This window comes from Amblyomma maculatum, chromosome 1, assembly GCF_055883805.1.
Source record: "Amblyomma maculatum isolate TAMU_Amacu chromosome 1, ASM5588380v1, whole genome shotgun sequence".
NCBI classification, from domain to species: domain Eukaryota; kingdom Metazoa; phylum Arthropoda; class Arachnida; order Ixodida; family Ixodidae; genus Amblyomma; species Amblyomma maculatum.
In genome coordinates, this window is record NC_139344.1 from 189,541,430 (window position 1) to 189,559,047 (window position 17,618).

The following is a 17,618-nucleotide window of genomic DNA, read 5'->3' on the forward strand; positions in this document are numbered from 1 at the left end:
TTCAGCCATTGGAAATCCGACGGAAAATTGCACAACTTTGTTTCATAAATTATATTATCATTTTTCTCATCAACCAAATTTTCTCTTACACCCGCTGCTATGCACTTCTTGCTGCCATTTTAATTCAATGAGTGTTCAGCGTCTTCATGGTCGCACTGATGCTTTCAACAGGTCCTCTTTCCCAGCACAATTGCAGCATGGAATGTATTACCCGAATCAATAGCATCCGAGCACGACGGATTTAAATTCAGGACTATACGTGCTGCCCATCTAAACAAATAACTACAACGATTTCCTTTTTGCGCAATTGAAGCAATTGTGGTCTGTGTTGCGTTTTTGGCTCTTTACTGCCTATAGTCTATTTTAGAGGTTTTTGAATTCTGCTTAGTTACAATTTATGGTACCCTTGGTATTGTTATTTTATTACTGTATTGTAGTGCTTGTTCTCGTTTTTCATTTACTGACCATTGATACATGTGTTATAGATCCCCCCTCCTATGTAATACCCCACTTGGGGCCTTAAGGAATAATAAATTATGAATGATGATGAAAATTATCTGAATAGCACTTATAAAAATTATCCCTAATTTATACCATCGAACTCAAAAATAGCCCAAAATTTCATATGCGTTGATTACATAGAGAAAGCAGATTACCTGCTTCCAGGTCCTTCCTATATATTCGTGGAGATGGTGAATTTAAAAAGAGCTTAAACTATAATTTAAATATTGAATATTTGCATGTTCACTGCTGGTCTTATAAGCTCAGGACATTGAGAGACACTGTAGCAACGAGGTCTTTTCAAGCGCAAATCACCCTAGTAATCCTTGAAAGGGGAATTTCTATGAATCAAGTCATTCAGACCACCGGAATCTAATATATTAAAAAAATAAATAAATAAATAAAACTGGCAGGTGTACGAATGAAAGCTGTGGACAGCACGAAAAAAAAAAAAAAGAAGAAATCTGATTTTTAGACATCACTGCGAAGTAATTTGGCAATGCAATACGCTTTAGGCAAGGCGTATGCAAGCACGTTTCAATAATTAGATATACAGCATATTAGCTAAGGGTTGCAATGACCGCTTGGCCAGCCATTCCTTCAAGTTTTCGAATTAAAGAAAACCGAGTTTTTGTGTTGGCAGTCTTTTCGCTGCTTGACCTATCTGGAACCCAAGCCCAATATCTCAAATCTGGGACTCCCATTTACCCCTTTGCCAGCTGAAGCTTTTTTTTTTTAGGCTCGAGTCCGCGTTAATTAGTCCTCTTTTCTGAATTGCACTTATTCTTTGGCCACCCCTCACCCCCTTTTTTTCTTTATCTCTTTCGTTTTTCACATATTTTTACAACCCTCTTGTTCAACACTGCGGCTGTTCTTTTCAAAGCCCATGGCAGGTCAACATCGATGCCGGATTTTCTGGTAATGCTATTGTGTTAGAAACTTTACTGTGGAAAACCCAGGATTGCCAAAGCACATTTCAGCCTCCAGCCTTTTACTGCTGCATGCCGTCCCCAGTCAGTTGCCCACCTAAATGACGGTCCCCAAGCAACTATTCCTACCTAGCAAGTTGCAGAACTCAGAGACATGTTGACAAGTGCATGTTAGTCTAATACACAGCTTTTGAAATGCCCGTAACTACAGAACTAGTTTCCTAAGAAGCATGAAACCTTCTTAGGATTAGTTACGACACACTCAGCACATAAGATTTTGATGCAGCTGGCATTAAGGGGGGACGCGGGTCTTAAACTGGTGAGAAATGGGCGAAAAATTGATTTTTCTCAAAATCAATTTTCGGAATGTTTGCACCTTTGAGCACGAGCCTTCAAAATATCAACACTGAATTAGGTCGGGAAAAACAGTAAAATCGACTTTTAAAACGCCGCGGGAGCCTCGAAATGGCCAAACGGGTGAACATTGTTCGGACTTCTTGCGCGCGCTGCAGGTGAAGCAGTCGACTGGCCGTCGCCATCTTGGACTTGTTTCGAAGTTTATTTCTTTGTGCGCATTTTGCGGCATCTCCAAATGACGTCGCTCAAGCAGAACGACCACCATCGCAGGTTTTCCGAAAGCCGTTTTTGATCCGCTGATTGGCTGGAGCGCCCGCTCGATTGGCCGACTGACTTGCCATTTTCTTTTTATTTTAACGTTCGCCGTCGCGGCTGCTGCTTTGCTCGTTTATGATGCGCTTTCGCTATTGTATCAATTGCTTTCGCGGCCGGTGCTGGTCTTAACTCGGTGGAAGTAGCCATATCAAGAGTGTATTAAAAACAAAAGCGCCTAGCGAGTGCGCGTGAAGAACGAGTACGGTGGCGCGCTGCCAGAGTCGCATGTCGCATCCTAAGCGGCGTGTTCTCGGCCTAGCTGCAGCACGTCCGGCAGCACATAATCATTTGCGAGCGGTTCAGAGGCATCCAAGACAGCATCGATAGATTGCACTGCTCAGCTGATACTCATGGTCCTCACCGACGTGATCACTTCATTGCTTCAGATGACAAGTGAGCCTGATATCGTGCCGTTGCCCGCGTTCCTCAGCCGCAAATTCTGCGGACGGTTTCGTTTTTTCTTTCTTTTTTTCTTTTTTTTTTAACAGATTGGCTAAGAAATCGCGTTGCTGCGTGTGGCAGTCCGAGCTTTAGCTCTAGTAAGGGACCCTGCGTGCGGCCCTGCATGCACTGTACAGAAAAGTTTCATTCTGGAACATTAGCCACTGTATTAGGTCATTCTAGTATGCTGCCGCTGTGTTTTAGCCATAAACTTTGTGCAAGTTTATTAATATTGCAAGACCATTTTATCGTAGATTTTGAGTATTTGTTTGCCTTGAAGGGCACTGCCACAGGCATCTGAAGTGGTAAATGAAGCTTCTCACGCTGGTTCTAGTGGCGGTATATTTAGACTTTATGGCAAGCTTTTGCCAGTATTTAAGGAGGGTACTGCTATATATTTCGTATCTAGCCTTTCTCATAAAAAGCCTCACAAGGATTCCATTTATGTTACCATAGCTGCAGTGTAGCAAATGTTAAAGGTTGTCTCAAATTGCAAATACGTTTTTCTCAGTGCTGTTTTCGAACACTGCACTCAGCCTTACTGTGCTTTTTCTCTACATTCTCACTGAGTGATAATGACAAATTTAGCATCACTGCAGTCATATTGAAAAGATCAGGGGGTGATCCAATATTTACATCACTCTATCGAGATTTTTGCACATTGCCATTAAAATAATATTGCATGTCAAAAGTTTGCTGATTTCCTAGTGGCATACACTACCTTGGCCATGGATAATGGTGATAGCTTCAGCTTTAGTTGACATATTCAAAATCCAAAGACAGTTTTGGAAATGGGAAGAGCATGTCATTTTTGGTGAGAAATATTGCAGTGAGGCTACTGATTGTTCAAGTTATAATATGTGATCAAACTTCAAATGCCGTTTTCGCAGTTTCATATTTTTGATCGATCTCTACAGTATTACGGAGGGTTTTGAAGACTCTTTGTTCACATAACTCTGGTACCATTTCCTTCAGAAAGAAATGAGGTACTCGATGACATTTTTAATTTTTTAGTTTAGGCAATGGATAAATATATATTTGAGATTAGCTTAAGTTCGTGTCAAATAATGCAGCCTTTTACTCTCAACATATTATGTGAGGATGACGTGCTTTTTTGAGGAAACGAAGGATGTCATCGGGTATGGGTATCAATCCATGTAATTAAAAGCAACGAAATGCAATGAGAAAGTTCATTAAAGCTGCTTAAGAAATTCACTAATTATGGCTTGGACTTTGTTAGATAACTTTTGATCTAAGACCACCAGCTCAATTATGATTACATTTTTGAAATCAGGAGAGGAAACCACATCTGTGTGCAAAGTTTCGTGAGATTCTAGCCATAACAAAGAAAGTTAGTATTAAGACCCTCGTCCCGCCTAAGTGGGAACTGTACATAGGAAGATCATGCAGAACTCCCCAATCCAGCCTTTTATATTGATAAAATAAGTCCAGAAAATGGGACCGCTCAGGAACCGCCCCTTTCAGGAGTGACCCATAAATCCGCTCCTGTGCTCATCGCTGGTTAGGGTGATCACGCACGGTGACACTGGACTACGATGCTTCGCAAACACTATATGAAGCATCTTATGGTGCAGCATAGGTAGTGAAGTGCAGGCAATTCCTGGTGCGTGCCACACCATGAATGACTGACCAGCAATGTGCCTGCTTCTCGCATTGTAAAGAAAATAACCTAGCAGGCACAGATGATACAGAAGACAATCAGTTGGCAAATAAAACCTGCAGTATTGTGGTCAAGGCCTTGATAACATCTGCACTGTGCTTCTTTTTTCCACATTATGAGAGTAAAAATTAGACTGATAATGTGCTACACTTACATGTTTCAAATTTCCATTTAAGTAGCAGCTGTGATTGTGTTGTACAGTAGAACCACGCTACAATAAACTCAGACTGAATAATGAGAAACTGCAGTTCCAGCTCATCTTCCACAGGCATTTGTTTATACAAGGGTTGATCGAGAAATAAGATTCCCAAAGAGCCGCGTGGCTGGAGCCACACAGAAAGGTGCGAGGTAAGATCTGGCAACGCTGCTGGGCATGGCCGTTCCCCATCTCTCGATTCCCTCAGACACGCTTCGCTGCTCATTCTTGGCTAAGCAGCTGTCTGATATGGAGATTCCCATTGTTGATCCCTCCAAGTGCGATATTCGTTCCGTAATTAGCTTCTTGCACGCCAAAGGGACTCCACCCGTGGATGTTCATTATCAGTTGACAGAGGTGTATGGCGATAAGTGTATGTCCGTTCGACACGTCCGCAAGTGGTGCAGAAAATTTAGTGTTGGTTGGAAGGAAGTCCATAATGAAGAACTGAGAAGACAGTCAGCTTCGTGGTCCAACACGAAGGGCTTCAAAACAGGAGGATCACTATCCGTGAACTTGTTGCTCAGATTTCTGCGAGTTTTTACAGTATAGCGGAAAGAGGTTTAACTGAAAAATTGGGGTATCACAAGTGTTGTGCTGGATGGGTAATGTGGCTATGGACATCACGCCACAAGGAAAAACACCTCGACTGTGCTCGCCAGTTTCTTCAAAAGTGTCAAGAAGGTAAGGAAGGACTATTGGACTCCACTGTTACGGGAGACGAAACATGGGTGTTTCATTTCATGCCCGAAACGTAAAAAAAAGTCGCAAAGAAGTTAAAACTCCTTCTGCCAGCAAAGTCATGGCCAGGTAGATAAATGGATTTATTGAAAGGAAAGGTAGAGAGGTTGGCCGGAATGATTAAAATCTGGCCTGCTACTCTGCACTGGGGAAGGGGAGAAGAAAGAGAATCATGATGGGTGACGATGGGGGAGAAGGCATATGAAAATTGCAGGCATGGAAACTTGCTTTACAAGAGCGAATGAAGTCCTGTGGCGTACAAAAAAACGGCAAAGAGCCCACACTGCCTGGACACCCTTCCCCTTGTCCTGCCAAGCGTCCAGCAGCAGTTCCTTCAACAAAGGCCCCTTGTCCTAACGCTTCAAGGAAACGGCTCGCACATTTCTTTCACGCGCATACACTGGGCACACCAATAATACATGGTCCACAGTCTCGGGGATGCCACAAGTAGAACATTCCGGGGAGTCCACCTGTCCAATTATGTGCAAGTACCCGCGCAGGAAAGCCACGTTTAAACTAAGCTTCTATAGCAAGCATACATCAGTTCAGTTCAGTTCAGTTCAGTCGTGTCCGACTCTTTGTGACCCTATGAACCATATCACGCCACGCTTTCCGGTCTCTATCTTCCTAACATCACATAACTTCATCTGCAGCGCCTCGAGGATGCCATCTAACCATCGCGTTCGCTGCTTACCCCTTCTTCGGTGACCCTCAACCTTTCCCAAAATCAAATCTTTCTCCAGCGACTCCTCTCTTCTCATCAGATGACCAAAGTAGCTGAGCTTTAACTTTAGAATTTGACTCCCCAATGAGCAGTCAGGGTTTATGGTCGACAATACAGACTGATTTGATCTTCTGGCCGTCCAAGGAACTCTCAAGATTCTCCGCCAGCACCACAATTCAAACGCGTCAATTCTTCGGCGGTCAGCCTTCTTCACAGTCCAACTCTTGCATCCATACACCACAACTGGAAATACCATAGCACGAGTTATACGGATCTTGGTTGGCAGTGTAATGTCTCTGCTCTTTACTAGGCGGTCAAGGCTAGCCATGGCTCTCTTTCCCAGAAGCAAGCATACATAATGGCGTGGAATTTCACGCGGGAGTGTTTTGTGAGGTCGTAAGGTGATACTGCTGATCGCTTCCATGGAACAACAGTAAACTCTGACAGTTAATGTGCAACACTAAGTGCAACACTAAGAAAACTAAGGTGAGCTATCCAGAATCACCGGCAAGAACAATTTGCAGCCGGTGTAATGCTGCTTCACGACAACGCCCGACCTCATGTCTCCTGTCAAACTCTGAAACGTTTGACAAACTTTTGGTGGACTGTCATGCTCTATCCACAGCACAGTTCAGACCTTGTGCCTTGTGACTGTCACTTGTTCCCCAAGTTAAAGGAACATTTGAGTGGCCAATGCTTCCGAAGCGACGAAGTCAAGGAGGTGAAATGCTTCCTCAACAGGCTGGTGTTGCAGTTCTATGACATAAGGGAAGGGGATACAGAAATTGGAGCACTGTCTACAACAATGCTTAGGAAAAAGATCGCGACCATGCAAAAAAATAGAGCGAAGTTTCATATTTTCAATGATGTAAATTTCTATGAGAATAAACAACGTTGTCTATTTCTAAAATTGATGGGAACCTTATCTCTGGAACAAAGCTCCATTTAACAAAGAAACGGTTATAGTAAAGCACGTCTGGCACGGCAACATACTTCACATGGAACGACATCGTGGTACGAGAGCAACCTAGGCACACGAAGCAAATTTATTCTCGCAGGCAAACAAATAATGATATAACCGCGCTCTTTGGGATGGCTTCATTACCAGACCTGCGAGCTTTGAGAGAGCTTTGAAGTCACGAGGCAAAGCATGTGGTGAGCATGAGGGTGGGGTTGAGTAAAGCTGCCTACAAAATGTGTAAAGACAGCATGCTTTGTTGAGAAAGTAAAAGTGATGTGAGAAGGAAGGAGCCGAAAAGCAGCAGAACATTCACAGCACCAGGCAGCACAAAGTAGCGGCTGGCAAGTGCAGGCACTGCAGGGTAGCACGTGCTGTTTTTTTTTTGCTGTGCTTGATTATGTCGTGCACATTTCTCAACTACTGCCTCTTAAAGCTTTGGTATTCACATGGAATCAAACTCGCATTGTATTTATGCAAATGACGTACAGTAGCAGACTGATTTTTTCAGACTTTTTCAGATTTCGATTGGGAACTGTCACACACCCCACAGGAACATGTACATATTCACGACCAATATTTTCAGCTCTGTGGAGTCCAAAAGCTTGATTTTTGGACCAAAACAGCTGTTAGCTATGCAGCAGAGATCACCGAAAGCTCTTTCTTGACGTGATGCAGATGCGAGCGAGCATCGCTGTCACAACCAGTTGTGACAGCGTGGTTGTGAAAGCTGCCACTTTGAATTTAAACGGAGTCATTCAGACAGATTAGCATAATTGTTCATAGTTGCCATTTGAGGTTGCAGCACTAACGGTGCACTCTTCGTCATCACTGGCCTGCGAACAGCTTGTGATCACTTTGAAAATAGGTCAGGTGCAGTGTCCGCACTGCGGCCGGCTGCGCAACAGGAAAGGGGGTGCATTTGCAGGCGCTCGTTACACTCGCTTTCGGCCTATGAGTTTCAACTTATATTAGCGACTGCATTACCCATAGAAAAGAAAAGCTATAGTTTCGTGCGGCACTACGTCCAGCTGTGTCATACTGTCTCGTGAGGCTAAGCAGTGCGGACGTGCCAAAAGCACGATTCTGGTAGAAATAGCACAGCATGATCTGCTTCCGTGAGGCACCAATGCGCATGCGCAGATCAATTTGAAAGAGTCGCATGCGGCATGGTCCCTGCGGTGTGCATGCCTGCCGCATCAGGATCAATCAGCATGTGTGCTCTGGTGGCCAGACATATTTCGCGCTAGCGCACTGGTGGTGCACGGAAGTAGATCACAGCAGCAGGTCGCACTGTGCTGCAACTCTCTATTATTGGCTTCCAAAAGAAACACGGGGAGTGCTAAAGTTCATGATTTTTTAAAGGCAATTTTTCGCAGAAATTTTTTTCTAAGCTCATGGATTTTTCGGACTGTTCAATTATTTGGACCATTACCCAGGTCCCGCGAAGTCTGAAAAATCAATTGGCGACTGTACTTAGACAAGACGGAAATGAAATAAAAAGATATGCTGACATAAAAGAACTGAAAACACACACACACACACACACACACACACACACACACACACACACACACACACACACACACACACACACACAAAGAGATGATACGTGAAGGACAGAAGGAAGTTCTGAGTGTTTATTTCATAAGCCAAGGACAAGTGTTCAGTAAGTAGCCAGTTAATTACGAAGCAGCATCTCCAGAGCCATGCTATCACCATAAAGACTTTTGCCATTCTCAGTGACTTTACTATAGAATGGTTCTATTGTAATTATTATTATTAGCATTCCAGAATCCTAGACAGCATGGGCATTTAAAAGTCTCATTTCTACATACACATATACACACATGTACGATGCACACAATGCAGTACTCTAACCTTCAAAAAGCTATTGTGCACTGTTGTGTAAAGTTTTTGTTTACTTTCAAAGCAATTGACGGAAAAAAAAATACAGATATCGTACACAAGTGTACCAAAGTGTGCCTAATGACTTGCAAGCATTCCTACGAATGGCTCTCAAAAAGTGCACAAAAAAGAAAGGTAGACATCTCCTGTACCACACATTTAGTGGTGCTTGAGCAAATTCACAAACACCATGTAAAACAAGCTCAAAAGAACTTACCGGCAAACCAGCGGCCATGAAGTGCATTGACAGAAGCCACTGCTGAGGCAATGGTTGGGCACTTGACATACACATGCCCTTCTGGTGATGCACGATCAACGTAGACATGCAGAGCCCCACCATGCTTGCGGCACTCTTCTATCACGTCTCTTCGAATTTCCTCGTCCCAGGAAGGATTTGTCTCCGTCAGGGGGTCAAACATGTTGGACAACAGAAAACACTGGGTTGCTATCGTTGGTGCTGCTGCTGCTGCTGCTGCCACAGCAGCTGCTTGAGGCTGTCCTGGAAGTCCTGTCGTGTTCATCTGAAGAGCATTCACAGCAGCCTGGGGGATCTGGAACCCTGTGCCTGTGAAAAACAATGTTCTTTAGCAATACTGGTGAAGTCCTTAGCTGAACAGCTGTTCTTTAAATGCAAGCCACACTATTATTCAGTGAAGAAAAAGAAGCCTAGTGCCATTTGCCACGTCACATAAGACAAAAACGTTCTTTTTGTTACAGTGAAAGTTCGTTAATTCGAACCTCGATACTGCAAATGTTTCGATAATTTGCACTGCACTACTTGGTCCGGCCAAGCCCCATATGTTTTTATGTATGAATACACGTTCATACCAGCCAGGTTCACAGTGAAGCCATTAAGGAGATCTGATCAGACATGGGGGGGGGGGGGGGGGGGGAATGAGAGGAGGAGTTACCAGGCATTTATAATGACTGAGTTGTTCTTAACGAGTTCAAGAAAATCTGGTTATTTTCTGTGCAAACCACCCACGTGCCACATCACTGCTCACTGTTGGAGAATCTTCATGTGGCAGATGCTGCCCTTTTCAGAAATTGCTTTGCTGAGCATAACAATGTTCGCCCCAGCAACATTTTGCCAAAAGAATGTGACCGAGGGTTGTGTTGGACATAGATGATCGGAACTGGGTTTGATTTTTTTCTTTACAATACTGAACTGCCTCTCACATTCAGCATTGCTGTGTGGTATATAGAGGATTCCGAGCAGTACAGCAGAGATACGGCTAAGTTTCTTTTGCCCATCTGTGCCTTTCAGCTGGGCCATGGCGCTGAACTGCTTGTCAGCACGTTCCTCTTGTAGCATATCTTGAGGAATGTCAAACGCCTGAAGTTTGCAAAATTCTATTCCCAGAGAGTTCAAAGCTTGGTCTTTCGACTCTTGCTGCTTTAGTGGCACTTAGGGTCGCTTAGGGTAACAAACTGGATTCCAAGGGAAAGAAAGCGTAGCAGGGGGCGGCAGAAAGTTAGGTGGGAAGATGAGGTTAAGAAGTTCGCAGAGGTCAAGTGGATGCAGCTAGCACAGGACCGGGTTAATTGGAGGAATACGGGAGAGGGTGGGTATAGTCAGGCTGATGCTGACGATTATAATCGCAGGCAGTGACCATGTATTTCCGAACAGCCTCATAAAATTGTTCTTGCTCACTTGGCTTGAGTTTCTGAAGAATGCGTTTGGCTTCCAGTCCAACCACAATGTCATCATCCTTCTGTCCATCTCTGTCCTGGTAATCAACTGTATATAGGTCCTTTTGTTCCTTTAGGAGGTGTGGCCGCACAAACTTTGAAAGAAGGTCTTCAAAAAGTAAAGACTGCAGAACGTGTATTTGAGGACCTTGTGACTGCAGCCGGCAGTTCACTGCCTCAAAGGCAAGAATGGTGTTACTCAAAGAAAGACGGCACGCTTTGTTGAGTTCGGAGCTCAAAAACCCAAACAGCTTCTCTTCACGTGTAATACCTGTGGTCAACCACATCAGTGGCCTTAGCCTTTTTCACTGGCACTGGTGCAGCGCATGCCTTCATTTTCTTCAGTCTGTAAGGCATGTGCTCCAGTTGTGAACTTTGCACTGATGCCACTGGAGTCTTTGGAACTTGGTAGTACGACAGAAATTGCTCACTTGTGGCTTCCTTTTGCACCCTGTGAAGGAAAAAAACTCAGCAGAGGTCCCCATTGATTTATTTACCCTTTCCAGGCACTTCCTAAGAGACAGCAATCAGGTTGGTGTGTGCTTTAGAATTTTTTATATACTTAACATTGTGCATTTCTTGAAAATGCTTAAGGGCAGCTTTTATTTTGCATTTTTTTCACAGCAACAACAACAAATATACAGACGATTTTACAAAGGGGTGAAGGGCGCTGCCATATTGGAGAGGTGGGCTGTTATCGTAGCATAGGAAAGTGTTGAAGACTTCCCTCCTTAACAGCCCAGTCAAACTGGTTTCACCAGGGGTCGTAAAATGGTCTATATATATATATATATATATATATATATATATATATATATATATATATATATATATATATATATATATATATCCACATATCTACAAGGACTTCGTTCACATTCGCTGGCAGACAAGCCAAAAGCTATGCAATTAGACAACGGTATGTCCAAGGAACTGAGAGTATCAGCAATCTGGCAATAGTATTGCGCCCAGTTGACTAGCCTTCCAGAGTGCTCAGCGCAAGAAGTTTGCTCTCAAGTCCAATTCTTTGACAAAAATAGGTAACCACGATCGGGTAAAGCTGCGCTTGGCTATCCTTGCTGCCATCTACAGCAACTGAAAACACTCTCCTTTTCAGGGTGCCCATCGTGCTCTTGCATGGCGCGCCAGTTCACCGACAATTGCAGTCTTCTTGGTCCTAGAACATGCGTAGCACTTTGCAACGTCAGACCTTGGGAATATTTTGGCAATAGAAGTCCCACGTACTCAGAGGCGCTCAGCAGGGCGTTATGCTCGAAGAAACCTGTAAACAAGCACTCCGCATGGATGACATCACTGTCGTTTTGTGCCAAGTCCATTCTGCCGCCGTGCGAGATGCTGATTCCACAATTGAAAACTGTGTAAAATGCATGATGCTCGCCATTACGCAACGCCATAATACATCCAAACTCGGCAGTATACAGCCTTAGGAGGACTTGAAGGTATTTCTTGCGCTCTTTACTCAGCGCCATAGCCGAAGGACTACGTTAATGTGGCACTAGACAATGCAAAACGCACGCCTCCTAAAAACTACACCAGATCATGCACCTGAGCTGCCGGAGGTAACAAGGAACAGAAGAAAACACGGAGGTTGCCTGAAGCAAAAACTGGTATTAGCGTAGAAACATTATAAGCAGAATTGAAGTCAACCAGACCTCAGCGCTACGCTTCCAACAGCTCCAGGCAGCGGCGGTGCTACAGTCTCATAAACAGCAAAATGAAAGTAGTTCTGGCAGGTTCAACTACTGCGCTTGGCCGACTATGCTTTTTAGACTCCTCACTGACCATGATGTCAATCGGTGTCACGCGATAGGTACGGTGATTACGGCTGTCCCCTTTTTAACGGGTCGCCTCCTCCTCGCGGCGTAGGGGAGCCATTTGGGGGGGGGGGGGGGGGGGGGGGGGAAGACACGTACAAAAGAAAATTGTATCCTTAATGCACGCCGTTCCAAGCGACCACTTCGTTCACTCTAGTGCGTTCAGGGCTGGAATGCTTTGTCGCACCGTCCCATTCTGCCACCAGTATTTCAGGCGTCGCTTAACGTTCTCCACTACACTTCGCTTCGTCTCACCGAAACCCAGGGCAGTAGGGAGGGCCGAGGCCTCTGAGAAGCCTTCGAGCCTTGGAGCCACGTGGCCAGACTAGAAAAAGGATTTGGCCAAATATGGGAACGTTTCCAGGAGATTTGTTTTTTTTTTTGTTTTTTTTTTGTACAATCATACAAAAGCAACAAAATTTGGGAGTCCCGGATAATTCAGGAGACCTGGCAGGTATGTTAGTTGGTTCCACCACGGATATTTTGTACTATGCACCGACACATCTGGGCAGCCAGGCACTTGCCACAAGATCAAAGACATGCTCTCGCGACAGGGTGGCATAGTTATGAGGCTGTGCATCTTCAAAAGGGGGAGAGAAAATCATGGATTAATGCGTAAATCCAAACGAGCACCATGATCAGTGCAGCAGCTTGTGGTGCCGTAGGGCACAGGTTGGCAGCTGCCTGCTCTGTTCCACACCACCTCCCCAACTTGCAACTAAATTCTCGTTAAGACTCATGTCAATTCGGAAATACAGATAAATCTTACTGTTAGCATGATCCCAGCTAACGCCAAAGTCAGGCTATGGTGTCGGACAGGTGCTACAGGTCTTGCACCGGTTAGGCCTTGTCCAGGTACGATTGGTATTGTAAATGATTGTCAAAATAGCACTCCTCAAACCTTAACTGTATGCTACAGAGCTGACTGGGCAGCTCTGACGTGCGCGCTATGGCAAGTGTGACGAAACACACATGGCCCCGTCTCCGATTATGGGCTAACAACTTAATTTCGGTTTTGCTTTTATGAGTTTCGATACTAACGTGCCAGCCATCAGTGACTGTGGCTATCGGGTGCACATCAGCCAGCTAACTGATCCAGCTGCAAGGCATTTCTGATGATCACTGGTGGTACTGGGATTTCTCCACACTTCCATCCGCACGGGTCTTCAACTGCTATATTGTGTGCTCACCAAGTGCCATTTTGTGCTCAAATGTGTGCTCACCAAGTGCCATTCAGCACACTGTGTGGTGATGCCTCACAAGCGACAGAGGTTGCCAGTGCACTGCCCCTACCACGCTGCACTATGAAGGATGCCAAGGAGGTCCTTACCACTTTCGAGCAGTTCTGTTTGGAAGCTCCAGACAGTGTGCACGCTTAATAATAAAGCATTAATAAGAATATAAAAATGGAATAGTGTTTTGTTTTACTAAAAAGGTAAATAAATAGTCACAAACTGACAGGGGTGATGGGCACACAAGAACACAATTATGTAGTTGGCATCATCCGGACCTTTCAAAGTATGTCAAACAGCGGGTCAGACTGAGTATAGGTACTGTACTGTATGTAGTTCAGGGACCTCTTTTTAGTTTCACAGCTTGATCTGACAAGTCCTGGCCATCGCTAATGTAGCGTCGATGAGGCTGCTGCTTATGACACGACACCGAAAGTACAAGTGCTCTGTGGATGCCAGTCACTTTTGTCGAATGCTTCAAAAATTGGAGGGACGCGTGCACACGCACGCACGCACGCACGCACGCACGCGCGCACACACACACACACACACACACACACACACACACACACACACACACACACACACACACACACACACACACACACACACACACTTAAGCTCCGCTTTTAAGGGTATGACGCGATGCTGTTAATGGCGGCTGTCTGCAGACTTCCCTTGTGAATAGTGAATCCTTGCTCGTGTCTATCCACTTTACCACTCAATTAGTGCAGACATGTGCCTCTGTTAGCCTACACATGCTCATTAGCATACAGATGTAAGATACTCCATTAAGTAAAAGACCACTTGAAACAGATATAAATCCTCACTTTAACCAAGCCGTAAGAATGCCTGTATAGCCTAGGGGCTGCATGTCTAACTGGGATCGAAGTGTCCTAAGGCTTTAGTTAGTTTTTTTAGTTTTTAACCATCTCACTTCTGTGGCTACACTCTGATCTTGAAGAGCCACAAACTTCAATTTAAAACAAAATAAAATGTCAATTCCAGCTCACATTTGTGGCTTCAAAGAATTCCATATGTTGGTTAAAGAAAAAAAATAATCTGGCTTACACTGCACTAACCATACAAATTTTCATGCCTTTGGCTTTTCCTTGGTGCTAAAAAGACAATGAAATTGATAGCTGTGGCTTCTTAGTAAAGGCCTTGCATTTGCATTGGTCAACTTGATTTGCTCCATAGTGCTAGCATTTGCAACGCAAATAATTTTTCACCAGCAGCCCAAGCAGAGCAGTGGATAATATAATGTGGCCGTGCTTAGCACAAGCGTGATTTCTTGCACTGCACTTCTCATAGCTGCACAAACACTACCTTGTCCCTCTAGGACTTCCCAATATATTGCACTCATTCCTAATTTCTTCAAGCCACGACAGAAGAGAAAATTTCTAGGGCTCGGGTAATACAGATGTGAACTATGCCAAAGCACTGCTGAGGAAAAGGCATGCAGACACAACACACGAAGGAAAAGATGAGCCAATGTTTTTGGCTCACCATGCGAGGTATTGCTGAAAAGAGACAACCACAACCAAGCATCGGGGTAAGTGATTACAGAAACTGCCCCAAAGCAACAACAGCTTGTTGCACGTATGAAACTTCGCGTGACTAGACGTACGAAGAATGCAAGAAAACACTTGCCTTCAGCTAATTTGGCCATTAACTGCAGACGTCCAGTGGCACCGAGGTCAATGCCGCTACGATCAAGCTCTTCACTGTCCAAGAAGCTCGGTGCCTGGGATACATCAGTGCGCTCTGTCACGTGGCCCACTTTCATTGGCCGCCCTGCCAGTTCAAAGCCATTCAACTGTTCCAATGCCTTCTTAGCATCTTCAGAGTCATGGAATGTGATGAAACCGTAGCCTTTAGAGCGGTTGGTCTCCATGTCCTTGATGAGCTCTATCTTATCGATTTTCCCAAATGGTTCAAAGATGCCCTTCAACATATCTTCAGTGATGTTGAAATGCAACGAGCCAACGTAAAGGCGCATAGGTCCCACATTTCCTCGCTGCAAGGTGCTGCTGCTCGTGCTGGCATTTTGAGCAGCAGCACGGTTTCGCTCTGCTTGAGTTGGCTGCACCACTATAGGAATTCCAAATAACTTCTGTCCATTCAATCCCATGGCCTGAAATGAAGAACAAGAACTTCTAAAGCTATGCAAAGCAAGACCAAATTCAATCAATAATTAATGGCTGCTAATAATATGGGCTACTAGATGCAGTTATAGTATCATTACCCAAATTATAATCCATAAAAAAAATAAAATAATAGTAATAAAGGGGGGGGGGGGGGGGGGCATGCAAGCCTTTTGGATGTTTGGAGAACTTGAAGCGCTCCATGAAACACTGCCTAAGAATGCCTGATCTACTTGAAAGTAGAATAAAGTACGTTTTGAGCACCCCACATGCTAAGGTACACTTTAGGTTACAAATTATACACAACCCTACGCATACATTCAGTGCAGCAGTATGAATTAACAGGTCACCAATGGAACCAACCCTACAAGCTACTATGGTCTTTATGCCGCCCCACCCTAAACATCAATGTACCCTATATTGCAGCGTATAAGTTGACCCTAGCTCGCACCACTCGCTGGCAGGAGTAAGCTTACTACAAAAAAAAAGTTATTCCTGCTGCCTGCACAGACCAAAAGGCTTCTAGGAAGATATCTATAGCATTTCCCCTGTTACGCAGTCTTTCACTCTGGCATCGCGGTGTGCTTGCAGCTAAAATCAATGTGTAGAGATGAAATCGCACGGCGAGCATTTTCTTTGTTATACAGTTGAACCCCTTTATAAGAGCCACGTATGGGAGAGCAGTTTTTGTCTCTTATATGAGAGGTCTCTTATAAGCAGGGTACCATGTTTTTGTTTTCTGATCAGCCCTTATTTCAAAGTAGGTACTTTTAGTAGGAACAGGACACCTGTGATTCTTGATTGGGAGCTGTGCGAAGGAGAGTGCCCACCTCGTGCTCCCGGTATTGCTGCCTGGGGCAGACGCCCACACGTGCGGTCGCACTGGTACCCTTGGCGGTAAGTTTGAAGTGCTTTCCTATGTTGCATTCCCATTGCAGGGGCTTCTCGTCGGTATTTTATAGCTGACCGACCCACTCTGGCTTTGCTGAAGTTATAATAAATAGTGACTGCGCACTTCTATCGTCCCCCTTTGCTTCCACAATGGGCCCGACTGCGATTAGCGACCGATGGCACTGCATCTAAGGTTAAAATGTCTGCTACAAGTGAGATTGTTGACCGGAATGCAAGGATAACTTGTCCTTTATAACCAATTGTCTTCTATGTCCGATGTCTGTTACAAAAGAGGTCAAATTAATGGGAGAGATAGGGCAACCAACCAAGTGGGTGAAGAGTGTCTCCTATACCCGATTGTCTCGTACATTCGTGCCTCTTATAACGGGGTTCAACTGTACATAGTTTCTTGCTTGATTATACTGTGGTGTGTGTGCAGCTAACAGCAACAGATGTGAACATGTAACTGCATGGCCAATAGAAATGAACCGTGCTGATATGAAGCCCGGATGAATAGCCTGGTCAGCAGCAAACTGAACTACCAAAGGCCCCATAGTTTCAGAATCCGGAGAGATGTGTATGTCGAAGGTTACTGTGGGCGAGCAATTTCAGTTTTTGTTAGCGATGTTTTGATGGGGTCCTTCATAATCCGAGTCGCAAAGCGACTCAGATTATGAAGGACGCTGTAGCAGAGGGCTCCGGAATAATTTCGACCATCTGGAGCCCTTTAACGTGCACTAACATCGCACAGTGCATGAGCTCCATGCCTTTTGCCTCCATCGAAAAGTGGCTGCTACAACAGAGACTGAAACCGTATTCGACTGTAAGCCTTAACCACTGAGCCACCATGAAAGGGCCGCATGCTATTTAAGTATTTGTGCATTAGCAGTATAGTTCCCTTCAAGAAAAAGCCGTGGTCTGCCTGAAGATTCCAGTAAATCTGCTGGGTACTGTCCTGGCACATGGGTGCATATTACCCATGGCACTACCTTCAACTCTACAAATCAGTATATCTTATGGTGTCTATGCTAAGAAAACAGGGAGGGGGTACACTTATACGCAGCAATGTA

The 17,618-nt window shown here is 44.6% G+C and overlaps 1 protein-coding gene and 1 long non-coding RNA gene across 4 annotated transcripts in view; one reads left to right on the forward strand and one right to left on the reverse strand.

Moving 5' to 3' along the window:
- LOC146205204 (uncharacterized) overlaps window positions 1-17,618 on the forward strand; it is a 31,568-nt gene that overhangs the window by 10,547 nt on the left and 3,403 nt on the right. The gene's annotated exons all lie outside the window — the stretch shown is intronic.
- Window positions 1-17,618, reverse strand: part of Caper (RNA-binding protein 39-like protein Caper) — a 70,681-nt gene that overhangs the window by 6,227 nt on the left and 46,836 nt on the right. For all 3 annotated transcript variants that reach the window (XM_084589912.1, XM_084589913.1, XM_084589911.1), the window contains 2 exons: window positions 15,164-15,647; window positions 8,969-9,316 (listed from right to left, as the gene is read on the reverse strand). In XM_084589912.1, the coding sequence (XP_084446038.1) occupies window positions 8,969-9,316; window positions 15,164-15,647 (832 nt within the window). The remainder of the gene's footprint in view (window positions 1-8,968; window positions 9,317-15,163; window positions 15,648-17,618) is intronic.